This window comes from Lepisma saccharinum, chromosome 8 (assembly GCF_977018435.1).
Source record: "Lepisma saccharinum chromosome 8, izLepSacc3.1, whole genome shotgun sequence".
Lineage (NCBI taxonomy): Eukaryota > Metazoa > Arthropoda > Insecta > Zygentoma > Lepismatidae > Lepisma > Lepisma saccharinum.
In genome coordinates, this window is record NC_139236.1 from 69,277,577 (window position 1) to 69,290,877 (window position 13,301).

Consider the following 13,301-nt stretch of genomic DNA (forward strand, 5'->3'; position numbering starts at 1 on the left):
CCCTTCATTAATTTCACATATTTATGATTAGACTAACGTGGCAGATGCGAAGTAAAATAAACCAAATCAATCAATCAATCTGTCTAATACTGGTTGGTTACCTTCCGTGATTGAAAGTAAAGTTTTAATTCAAGGATATTTCGGGGGTTCAGGCATGATAGGCCTTCTCCATTACCATTAATGCGAGTATGTTTTGAATGTGTTGTTAAAAAAAAAAGCTGTGGGCGTTCTTACATCCTCTAACTTTGTCTAATTTTAAATAAAAGCAAGCTAAGGTGTTATCAGGTAGAGTAATTCAAAAATATATCCCCGAAGCTTTTTCCACTCAACCCCACCCCAGAACGTTGATAATCCGCTATTATTAGTTCTTCTGATTTTTTAAGCAGATCTCCTGATTTTTCAGGGGACGATCTCCCGATTTTTGAAAATATGACCTGGCAACGCTGGTTGGCAACACAGATCAGCTGCATACCCAGTGCACATAAGACAAGTCAGCCCTGTACTGTAAAATAGTAAGTTTTGTTTTTATTTCTTCTATCTGTTAACATTTTAGTGGTCTAAATTATTAAACTCATAAAGCGTATTGCGTATTAACTTAATAATTAATACATACTAACTTATAAGGGTAAAAATTGACGTTGTTTAGAGTAGGCTTACGAGTACCCCAGCTTTTTCAACACGTCTTTCGTTCAGTACCTAGATGTAGTCTTTTGCTGTAGGAAAATAATGCTGAGGCTATTGTTATTTACATGGTGAGGTTAAATAGGTCTATATGGAGGGAGAGAGAACCACCCTTTCTTCTATAACTTCTGCTTTTGTGTAGTCTTCCAATAAGGCCAACATATTCGGGTCTGCCTTTATTGCCAGTCCATTAAAATAAATTAAAAGGTACTGTACCTTACAGAGGGTTACTGAGCAAGCAAAAAGAGCGTTTAAGTAAACAGTAGCCTAGCCAATATAGAAAAAAATGACACTGATGCTTAGCCATTGTTTTGGCTCTCCCCCACAAAGCAAGCAACACAAAATGAACAAATTACTGTCAACAATATAGGTACAGTGCATCATATTCTCAAAAACATTTTAGTGAACTCGTGTCCAACATTATAGCTATTATGTTAATTATTGTGACAAGCTCTAAGCACCAGCGCTTCATAATCATGTACCATTACTCCATTAGCATTGTTATTATTTTAATATTATAATTATGGTACTGGCATGTGTCCGTTGCACTAGGTATACTGTAATCAGTTTCACTAGGTACTGAAACCAATTTCACTAGATACTGTAATTAGATTCAAACTTCTTCTTGAGTGAAATGCTGTTAGTGCATCACTCATTTCTCACACTGCAGCTTTGCAACGCCGCTGGTAAAAAATAAATTAAAAATCCAATCCACACCACAGTAGTGGCCTAACGACGGTGGAGTAACACATCTGCTGCTGAAGCACCTTTAACACTTTTGCTGCGTCTCTAAAGACTGAGACTCAAGTCAGGAGCTGAGTTCACAGTCGTCCATTTAGTTAACACTAACAAGCGACACCCATCAGTGTCATACGCACTAGGCGAGCAACCGCTGCGACACATACTCACTGAATGTGTTAAAAAATGAATGGCTTTAAAATTTTAAAACTATACTTATAAATTTTGGAAGTACCCTTTTTTTATTTTTTTCAAAGTACCTTTAAGAAGTAACACAAGTAACCTTCAGACTAGCATGTGTCCATGCGCATAAGTGTCTGTACTTCCAGGAATTAGAGATCTTTTATCATCTTTCCAACTGAGTGATTTCTTATTTAATTCTTCAGTGTAAATGTCATGTTTATGACTCCGAATAACATGCTGTTTATGGAAGCATTCTTTTTCATTGAATAAACAGTTTTTATAATCTTCAAAATTAATTTCCTTTTTTAATACTGCTTTTTTAATTCCCTTTAATCGTTTGTCTACCTTATCGTCAGTTCCATATGCATACATTTTACTCCTTAGCCCAATAAATTCTAACATTGGTTTGCCATTTAATTCATCTTTCATTTTTCCAATTACTTTTTTATTTTTGTCTGAATACAAGTAGTGATCTTTTGGATAATCAGAAGTATCAAATAACTCAGAATGCTTTTTCATAAATTCATAATAATCATGATTTTTCAGCTCAAATATGTATGCGTCGGTGTCTACGTATAAAAGTTTAATATCATCTTCAAATTCTGTTTTTAAAACATTATAGTAAAAATCATACATTAGGGCCTTGCTTAAGTCAAGTACTGCTTGGCCTATATAAATTGGTTTATCAAATTTAACTGATGTTTTATAATTATGTACTGCTACCAAATGCTCACTGAATATTGTTCTTGATTTAAAATTGGCCTTATTTATTGCTTTCTGGACTTTATTGTCTTCAGTGTATAATTTAATATTTTGTTGCTTTCTAACTGATTGCATACTTTTACCAAATACACTGTTAGACATTAATTTCCAAAAATCCTTTTCAAATTCATTCTTCGCTTTCTGTCGCTGTTCAGTATTAAATTTAATATATGGTGCTATAAAGTCTGATTGTGTAAATTTTATTCCTCTGTAAATTTTAGTTATTTTCATTCCTAAGTCTGTATATAGTTTTAATATTTTATAGTGAACAACATAATTCTTTTTATCACAGAAGTGACAAAGTAATTTATTTACCTTTCCGTTAGGTGGTGTTACATTCTCTGGTGCAAGTGGAAGGTCGTTAAACCGTTTATGCAATTTTAAATCTTTTGGAAATGATAAATCAACCTCTAAGACAAAACCAGTAGCACCATCTGAGTTTAAAATATTATCTAAATTTTGAATTTCGTCTTCAGTGAACCATTCAAAATCCTTTTGAGGTAATTTTTGTGATAATGAGTGTCCATATATATTGTTCATATCATTATAATGAATTTGTGTCTTCTCATCTGCTTTGCTAGACGTAGTCGAGCTACTTGCTAGCGCATACCTATTAGAGCACTGACTTATTCCACCCCTAATTCCTTTTTCAAAGAACAGATACATTTCATAATCCATTAATTGTTCTAATTGAACCTTGGTATATTTTAACATGCAGTCCCAAGCAAATCCTGGAGTAGTGTAATACCAAACAGGATCTAATTCATATGAGCTCAATGCTAAATCTCTAAAATTTTCAAAAATATCTGTTAATAATAAGACATCTAGTTTTAAATATAAATCATGCCATTCACCCAAGTCTTTTATTTCCAATTTGTTCCAAACTTTTTTAGCATGATCGTATGCAGACCAACTTATACTTTCTTTTGTTAGTGTAGAATAAAATTTATCAATTGAAGGTAAATTAGTTTCACTAAATCTTTCAAATGAATCCATATATTCATAAGGATAGATGCCTTTTCTAATCACTTTTGTCCCCTGTTTTCGGAATAAAATACCCAAATTATCATTTGAGTAATATTTCTTTGTTTCTCTCAACTGTTCTGGTTCTAGATTAGAACTTAGTGCATCTAAACTACTCGCTAAAAATCTAAATGAATCAATAAATCTTAATTCGATGATGCCTTCTCCAATTTTTAAACCTTTACTGAATGAAATATATTTCTCTTCATTATCTGGAATTAACTTAAGATTACTCCTGTCCTCTCCCAGATTCTTAACAAACAGATGACAATCATATGAACTCAAATTATGGAATAGTATTGGAATAAACAGTGGTTGTTTGTATTTTAAATTGCAGTTTCTACATGCAGCTCCTCTGTATTTTGAGCTATAATGATCGTGATCGCGAACCTTTGAATTTTTTTCTGTAAATTCTTTTTCACATAGATAGCATGTTTTAGCTTTCATGTACTCTTTCAGATCAACATCTGTCATGGTTTTATTTTCCTTGAGTAAACTGTATATTGTTTTGGCTTGAGCTGTAATCTGTTCTATAAATCTTTTATCAGCATTTTCTCCTCTATAAATTTTTAAAGGATTTTTAATGTTTCCGTAAACACTCTTGATATAAAGTCCATAACTACAAGGAATATGTAGCTGTTTTTTGATAGTAAATGATTTTTCTGGATTTGGGTCACAGCTCTGAATTGGTTTTAGAATGGATTCAAAATCGGAATAAATTACATATGGATGTCTCAACATTCTTTGAATATTTTTAAACGATATTGTTGGTTTAATTTCTATTCCATTTTCTATGTTAGATTTAGGCATAACAGGTAAACAGGTTTCATTGTTATTACATATTACTTGATGTTTCTTAACAGCTTCTTCACTTCTAGAACTATAATTTAAACATCTTCGGCAGAAATATTTTTTATGTCCATCAATTTCTAATTGATTATTCAATAAACGACTTAAACTTTTAATCCAACAATAATGATTTTCAAAATAAAGTAGATCAATATTTTTATTATATTCTTGTTTCTTGTTATGGTATAATGGATAAAATACTTGTTCTTTATCTTCAAACCCAAATACCGTTATGTTAAGTTTATTTAATTTTTCGAATTTAGGAATATCTTGAATTTTAACTGGAAATTCAATTCCATTAAAATTTAATAAATCTTTGTATTGTGGCCTATCAAGAGTCGCTGACGTGCAGCTCTGTTGCACATAATGTGACCATCTTTGTGGATCTTTTTTCGGGGTTTTTAATGCACATGAAACTGAATATTTAAAACACTTATTATCTTTATTTTTAATATTAATACAAGCCTGTTTGTCCTTAATTAATTTGGGCAAATCTTTATAAGATGACCCGCTTAATGGTTTATATTTATTAATATTAATTCTTAAATTATTTATTCTGCTTAAAGTCCAACCTGATCCTTTGGCTTCTAATTCATCACATCTGGCTATAAATAAATCTCTTTGAGTATCCCAGAATAGGCTAAGTTCTTCAAACGATCTGATTATTACATTAGGTAATTGAAACTTGTGGGTCATTTCTTGTTCTAAATTTTTAAATTCACATTCTAACTCTAAATTAATCTTAATGTTTTTATGCATATTTAAAGCATTTACAATAAGATTATTTGCTTTATCTTTAATTGAATCCATGTAACTTGTTACGTCTGTATTACCTTCTCTATTATTATGTTGATAAGTTAATAACCTACCTTTAAAAGCAACTTCAACTAAAATAAAATCAGATTCAGGATTATGTTTTGCTTTATGAAGTTGTAGCCTAGTTTCTTTAATGTACTTACCACAAATTTCACATTTTATTTGTTTTATTCTTTTTTTCTTTTGAGGTACTATTATATCTGCGTCAAATGGAAATAAATCATTTATTTTCTTCTTCTTTTTTACGTTTTTCATATTGCCTGATGATCTCTTTTATCAGCTCAGCTTTTTTATATCTCGTAATGTATTGTATTTTTAGTTCTTTAGCAATATTATATAAATCTTTTAATGTATATTCATTTAAACGTTCTTCCATTATTCGTAGCCAATTTATTATATAAAAAAATATTCAATATTAACTTTACCAGACCAGTTGTAAAGCGACTGGAGGTCTTAGCACAGAGTGCGCTGCACAAATCCCCCTTTTATGCTAAACAAAGTTTCGCGAACTTACGTGAGTGTAATTGAGTTTTTAGGTGCCTATGATAATGTGTTTTAGTATAATATCTACCACAGTCACATAAAAGTCTTTCACATGTTCTTTCTATTTCACACTTTTTACAACTTTTATCTTTATTGTAATTATAGAAATCGTCTGGAGATTTAATTTCTAAACATTTAGAACATCGAGCGTCCTTTGGACTAAGCACTTCGTGCGCTTCCATTTATTTAGGAAAAGATATTTTCAATGCTTTATGTTTTACGTGAGTTAACCCTCTTAGCTAGAGAATTTAATTCTCAATGCTTATGCTTGGGGATTGTAATCCCTAATAAACCTAGTTTAGCTAAGGTTAAAATTTTATTTTCATACTCTTTAAATTGAGCATTCATATTTCTAATCATTATTCTTTCAAACTCGTTGGTTGCAGTGTCCTCTGCTCTATATAGGGCTTTCATTCTTTCTTGAAAAAATTTTGGTTTGTACCTCCATTTATTTATTCCCAATATTTTTTCAATTTAGAGAATTACATTCTCCAGCACAGCATAGAAATTTAATACAAATTAGGATTACATATAAAAATGATTATAACAAAAACTTAAAAGATTTATTATTTATGTAGGCTATAAAATAAACATAGATAATTGGTAGCAATATCGGCTATATTTAAATCGTTTTGATAGGAATGATGGCTATTTTATTTTCCCATTGATATAAAGTTTTATTCATATATCTACTTATCTTCTTATTGTCTTTTGTTTCTATTATCATTGTACTAAACATTTTGTTCATTTCGTCTATACCACTTTCATCATTGTGTTTAGATGCTTGTTTTGTTATAATTTTTTTATATTCCTGTTCTCTGGCTAATAATTTATCAATTATTTCTTGATTTCTAAAATTGGAGTATTTATATATTTCTTTAGTAATATGTGTGTTATTCAATGCTTTAAAAAATTTTATTATCATGTCTTTATATGAATCTGGAAGACCTTTAAGGTTTTTAACACCATTATTGATAGTTTGAATATTATAACCCGATTCTTCGATTAATTCTTGTAATTCAGGTACATTGGTTATTAAATTATCTAATCCTATTAATTCACTCTCACTGGGGGTAAATAATTTGATTTGTTTTTCCATTTAATAAGATATAATTTTTAATGATGCCTTACATTACGTTACCATACTTTACCATTCGATACAATACCACACCTTATTACCATACAATATTACCATAATTCGCTACTCTATTAAGTACATTACTATACTTTACGATTCAATACCGAACAGTGCAATACTATACATTACCATACTCTACGTTACATTACAATTCAATACCTTACTTTACAATACTTTAAAAAATAATTTAAATAAATAAAAAAATGTCAAGGCCGATTACACCTGACGAATTTATTAAACTTTTAACATCTTATAATTTTTTATCTAATTCTATTAATTCCTTTTGTGAAAAATATAAAGTTAATCCTAAAACTGTAGTAAAATATTTAAAAGCTAATAATATATCCTATTATAATCAAAGAAGAGTTGTTAATTTACCACCCCGAGATAATTATGGACGATTTACTTTAAATTTACAAACTCTACGGGAGGTGAAAACAACGTGTGCAGTTAAAAAAACTGAAACGATTAAAAAAGAAGTTAAATTTCAAGAGCCGCTGAAAAAATGTCGATCATTAAAAGACTTGAATAATCTTTAATTAGTTTAAATATTCTATTGCATATAGTTACGATTTCTCATTTTTGTGTAATTTTATTATTATTCTTACCTGTATTTGTTTACAATCTAATTTATTTCAGTTTTGTATATGCAATGTTAAAGTTTGCTTATAACTTAAACAAGGAAGACACGAAGTCTTCGATCTTGGGCGTAGAAAGTGTTAACGTTTTCATATCACCCGCGCGATAAAAGACGAAGCCACAGTAGGAAACGAAAGGGAGCGTTTTTGCACATTATCGCAAAAGCGCTGCTATATAAATGTACGCAATCATGTTGTTTAAAATACCTCTTATTCAATTTTATTATATACAAAATATTATAGCAAAAATTACGGATCAATTTAAACGTTAACGTTTAACATTTTCCGTATTTTCACTTATAAAAAATATATTTTCAATTATAAAAAATATATTTAAATGAAAATTAAGCGACCCTTGGCGTTCCATATTGTTCCTTTTTTCGCGCATGCTGATTTCTCCCACTTTCTTGTGCTTTTATATTGATTATTTTGCAGAATCGATATACATGAATCGACCCTAAGCATGGAAACACATATATATCGATTCATCGCTTTCTTTTGTCGATGTAACAATCGAACTAATGTCTGCGAGACAATAACATAGGACGTAGAAAGCTTTCTACGCCCAAAAAACTAAATGGCCCTGCCCACATTTCAATTAAAATTTTAAAATTTATAAGTTATTATCTTCCAGAATTTACTTCTTTTAATAACTCCATTACATCCTTTAATTTAACATCATTTAAATCAGTTAAAAATGCTGGAATATTTTATTCAGATTTTCTTTTCAGATCCAACTTTTGAAAGGGGCAAGATGAATTTGTACCAAGACGTAGTTACCCGGTACGAGGAGGAAGACTTTAATTTAATCGAATACTTGCTCTTGAAATCGCCAACAACTCCTATCAACCAAATGCCCATCAAGATGGAGGAGTTTGATCTCAACACTTTGCGCAACTCTGTGCTTGAAAATATTTTGAACCAAGGCCTGATTCTGAAGCACAGCACCACAAAAGAACTTATTAAATTTTTGAAAGGTGATTTCAGCAACGAAGCCAAGAAAGTTTGTCTTCAAATTTTCATCCATTATTCGAAGATGGATGTACGTCTTCTATACGACCAAGTCAGTTCAGCTTATTTGCAAGCACACAAACTAACTACCCTTGATGAGTTTTTTGACTACAAAATATCATCATTTCTTGTTCCTGCAAACTGGTCCTGTGAAGAAGGGCATGTGTGGATATTTACTGAGGATCGTACAAAATTCATCAGAAATGCTCTGCAGAGCACATCCATCTTGACTGCATTGCAGGACACCATGAATTGTTTTTTAGGCCAGAGCACATGCAGTTTAGACCTACCAAGAGAAATTGAAAATATGGAGATACTTGGTGTGAGCAAATTTGAACCACTAGACATCCTACGAGGAGCGTGTCTAATGAATGGTATCTTAATATGTACCAACAATTTGGCAGGCCATTCTGGGAGTACAATTAATAATGCTGATTTAATTACACTCGCCACCCACGAGACATGTCATTTCTTGATGCGAAAGCATTTTAATGACTTCAATTTTTCAAGTCCTTATACGTATTTGCCAAATTCAGTGCGTTTTGATTCAGTCATAGCAAATCGGCCATTAGAGATGGGGCGGTCTGTAGAACTCCTGATATTCGACAAAGTACAACCATACTGGGCTATATCAAAAGAAGAAGCTGCTATGGCGTTTATTGATCGTTTGAACAGTTCTACGCTTCCAGTTATTAGTGCAAACGAACACAAGAAACTAGGTCTAAAATCTCGCATTCCGTCACTACCCTTTGGTGTTGACATAGACTTGGAAAAAGAACTGGAAGCTGGCTTGTTGTTTTAAGTTGTTTTTGTACATTCAGCTTTCTTAGAACAGTGTCTGAACTTGTTTGCTATTGCCTTGGAGAAATCTTTATAATAGTTAATATTTAACACATTAAAGTAGTGCATTAGCATTGCCAATATATTAAAAATGTTTAAAATAGTTATTTTGGAAAATAAACTGTCTCGGTATGTTTTTCGTTGTTTTTAGCTTAACACTTAAACCTTTAAATTTTATAGGTGTGCTAGAAAATAATACCTGAAAAAAGCTCGATTTTTGCATTGTTTTAGTGAAAAGTGTTAAGATTTTTTAGTTTTAGGCTATACTGTTTTTTATTTTTTCTTAAAAAAGTTAGCGAAAGGCACTCATATTTTTAAGGAGATGCAAGCACTTCGTGCTACCTCTATAAGCGGGGCTCTTGTTTTTTTATTACTTTTTTGTTAGCTCTTATTCAGGGTAGGGCTAGGAATAAATTGGTGGATTAAGGGGTATGTTTCTGTGTGAAAATTAAAAAAAATTGGTGGGTGGGTTATTGTTTTTGGGTGAAAAGTTGTCCCTTAATCGAATTGCGCTGGAGAATAATACATAAAAACTGTTTTAAGGAAAATATTATATTTTTTGCATGAAACTATTGTTATTTTCTAGATTTTTTTTTGTCTTGTTTTTTTATGATTTTGTGGTGAAAAACTACGCCTTAATCGATTTGCGCCCATATTTTTTAAATAAATAAGGCTCGCTATTTTTGAGGAAAATATTATATTTTTTGTGGTTACTAGTGCAAATATTGATAGTTTTTATGCAAAAGTTAATGGTTTTTTTATGATTTTGGGCGAAAAATTCCGCCTTAAATTTAGGTGCGCTCACAGCTCTTGATCAAATTGCGCTGGAGAATAATACTATTAAGGGGCTCTATTTTTGAGGAAAATATTATATTTTTTGTGGTTTCTAGTGCAAAAATTGATAGTTTTTACATAAAAGTTAATGGTTTTTGTTAATATTTTATCCCTTAAATTTAGATGCGCTCATAGTGTCATTTTGATATCTACTGTTGCGATAAACCAGATAATGTTTTTCAGAACACGTCGCTACAAATGTGACAGAAAAGCGACATAACAAAAAGAAATAAAAGCGCACGCGCGAGCACAAACACACACAGACAATATATATATATATATATATATATATATATATCCTCATCGTTGCGGTTAGCCAAAAGTGACAAACAACCATGCCACCGGACGTCGAATCCGCTTGTGCGCTCACAAAAGTCAACATGAAAAGGCAGAAGCACTCTATCTGTGCGGCCTATGATGTAACTTTCCGAACTCTTTATTCTTACGTCATGACCGGGGAAGGCAATTTGTTTATCCTATTTGTCCAGCACAGATTTGCTGGTCCAGCTGTCCTCATAAACACATCAATCTTGAGGAGAAATATAGTCCCAACTGTCACAGGTGTTTCTTCATGGTATTCCTTCTATTGTGGTAGCAAGCGTTGGTCCCAAAGTCATCTCAGTGAAGAACTACAGTTAGAAGCGCAAGTAATAAGCAGCATTTTTGCATTCATAGCACGTTCCACTTTGCTGCCAGTGTTTACTTAAGAGAACTCCCAAACACCTTGTGACTTTAACGCGTATTTCTCCTTTGACGAACGTTGTGAGCGTCTACTCGACTTGGAACATTCTACCGGGTGCGCCAAAAGTATCGGTCCCTTTTTCCCAGCAGAGCGACAGAGCAAGAATCGGCGCAAACATGAACTTCTTTTTCATTTTTGCTGTTTCACTTCACATACATTTGCCAGTTTCTTCCTGTTCACTATCAGCAGTTATACGCTGATGGGAAGGGAGAGCGGGAGGGGCTCAAAGTTATAATATAGTGACGTCATGTTTAGGCATCATCCTAAGAAAAAGGCAGAATAAAAAAGAAGCGATGGAAAATTTCAGAAATTAAGAATTAAATAAGCTAGAGTTTTTTTTAAAAAAAGTTTTGTTTAAAGTCCACTTTATGCACAGATAGTCTATACGTTACTGGACGTACATTTATAGTGAAATCAAGACCACTATGTGCCTCCATCGGGTATCGAACCCGAAATCTCTTGATTACAATGCGACGACTTTATCATCACCCCATCGAAGAGGCCCTAAAGAAACCGACAATCAATTTTAAAAATAAGCACAATCTTTAAAATTATTTTATTGATGAAGATTATACTTCCTTAAACAGAATAAAGTTGTGAGCTTTCATTTTTTGACACCTGTGTTAAATATTTTCACCTGTCTTTGAGATATATGTAAGATGCCTAACCTTGATATTAAATCTACAACAGTTGCTTGTAGGTGAAGTGCTGGAATTATAAGCTAGAGCAAATCTCTAAGAATTTCGATTCGAGTAGCCAGTCATATGCCTTGTTGCACTGCTAAGAAAAATACCGATCTATCATAATGAGTATTATTGAAGACACCAGTTTCGAGATAAAGAGACACTTCATGTCAATAATTCTTAAAATGTATTTCTTTTGTTTTTCCTTCACCTATTCTTTCCTATCCGCTCTTATCTTCAACGTCACATGCCCCCCATTTTTCTTTTAATCAGTGACGTGTTTGTAACGACATGCAGGTTTCGAAACATGTGCGATAACATACGAATGTTCCACAGTAGCTTGAAGCATAACTTACTTCTTCTGTACGGATTATTTTTCCAGAAAGTTCAACTTTTTAGTCACTGGTTAGCTGAAAAGATGGACGATAACTTACATTATTATTGTCTTGTCAGGCTGTTTTTTTTTTGTCTCCATTGCTGTTTGTTTTTGTTCTAGGTTATGGGGGTAGCACGAAAAAATAGAAATTGGATTTGAGACATGACAAGGAGATTGTAACTCTTAGAGTTTGATGTTGACGTATGCCTACTAGCTTTTATAGATTTACAAACATTCCGAGTAAATTACAGGAGGATTCACAATAAGGCTGAAACTAAATTTAAAATTGGAGACAAGGACATTCAAGAAGATAAAAAAATCTACCTAAGTAGCATTGAAAATCTACTTAGGTATTTTTTTCTTTTTTAACTTTTTGAATGTCCTTGTCTCCAATTTTTTATTCTATGAAAGCTAGAATAATGACGATATTTTTCAGATGTTCTGATCGATGAGGAAACATAAACAGATAAACATTAACACATGTAAAGTAAATGATTTTATAAAATCTATCTTACTCTATTGACGTGAAACATCAGTGGCATGCCCAAGAGGAAGGGTTGGTGGGGGTTATACCCCCTCCTTTGAGCCAGTATTCCTTTAAAAAAACGTCAAAGGTAGGAAAATATGACAAAATGAGGGCCGACTGCCAAGATAAAGTATACGTAACCCCCCCCCCCCCTTCGAAAATCTTGGCCACGTCACTGTGAAACACGGAAAGAAATTCGAGTTATAAGATACATAAACGTGTTTACGATTCATATTTAGATTGGATGGCCCGAAGCAATAACTAAAGAGGAGCTATGGAAAAGAACAAAACAAGGAGATGTACAGAGAAAAAAATAGATAGATATTGGAAATGGAAATGTACAAATGAGATAACTTCATGTATGTACTAGTCAGGATCTTTTACTAGAAGGAAAGAACGTTTATTGTTATTCGTCAACATGTAATGAAACTGAAGGGTCTTCGTTCTTTCGCCGTTGACCATGCGACAGGTCTGCTCTGCGAAGAAAGAAGAAAGTCATTATAATCTGTGCGAGGGGAAAAAAAATCATCTTACGCAATGTTTCCTGTCAAATAATGAGGAAGATTACCGAAGTCACGTGATTTTTCTGAATATTAAAAAAGAAAAAGAACCGTAATCCGTGCCGTAGCCGAGCCTGACTGTCCGAATGCCTAAGTCAACATTGGCAGCGCATTGGGTCATCTTTGTTTATGGACAGAGATCGCTGATCGTCAGCCATGAATTATTTTTTTTTTTTGGGGGGGGGGGTAGTGTCAAAATTTTGTCAGGTTGAAAGCCTGTGTCGTGAAGTGGAATGAAAAGAAAGGAAAAAAGGAACACAGAGAAAAAGGAAAGAGCTGCAAGGAGAAAGAGAAGAACGAAAATAGAGAGAGGTAGGAAGAAGCTACACAGAGAAAGAGAGATGAAGGAAGAAGAGAG

The 13,301-nt window shown here is 32.5% G+C and overlaps 1 protein-coding gene across 1 annotated transcript; it reads left to right on the forward strand.

Annotated features, from left to right (window-relative positions):
* Window positions 1–429: 429 nt before the first annotated feature.
* On the forward strand, window positions 430–9,500 carry LOC145991529 (uncharacterized). The gene is made up of 2 exons (XM_083127550.1): window positions 430–512; window positions 8,103–9,500. Exon 2 carries the CDS (start codon window positions 8,126–8,128, stop codon window positions 9,182–9,184), a length of 1,059 nt encoding a protein of 352 aa, XP_082983676.1. The 5' UTR covers window positions 430–512; window positions 8,103–8,125; the 3' UTR covers window positions 9,185–9,500.
* Window positions 9,501–13,301: the final 3,801 nt, after the last annotated feature.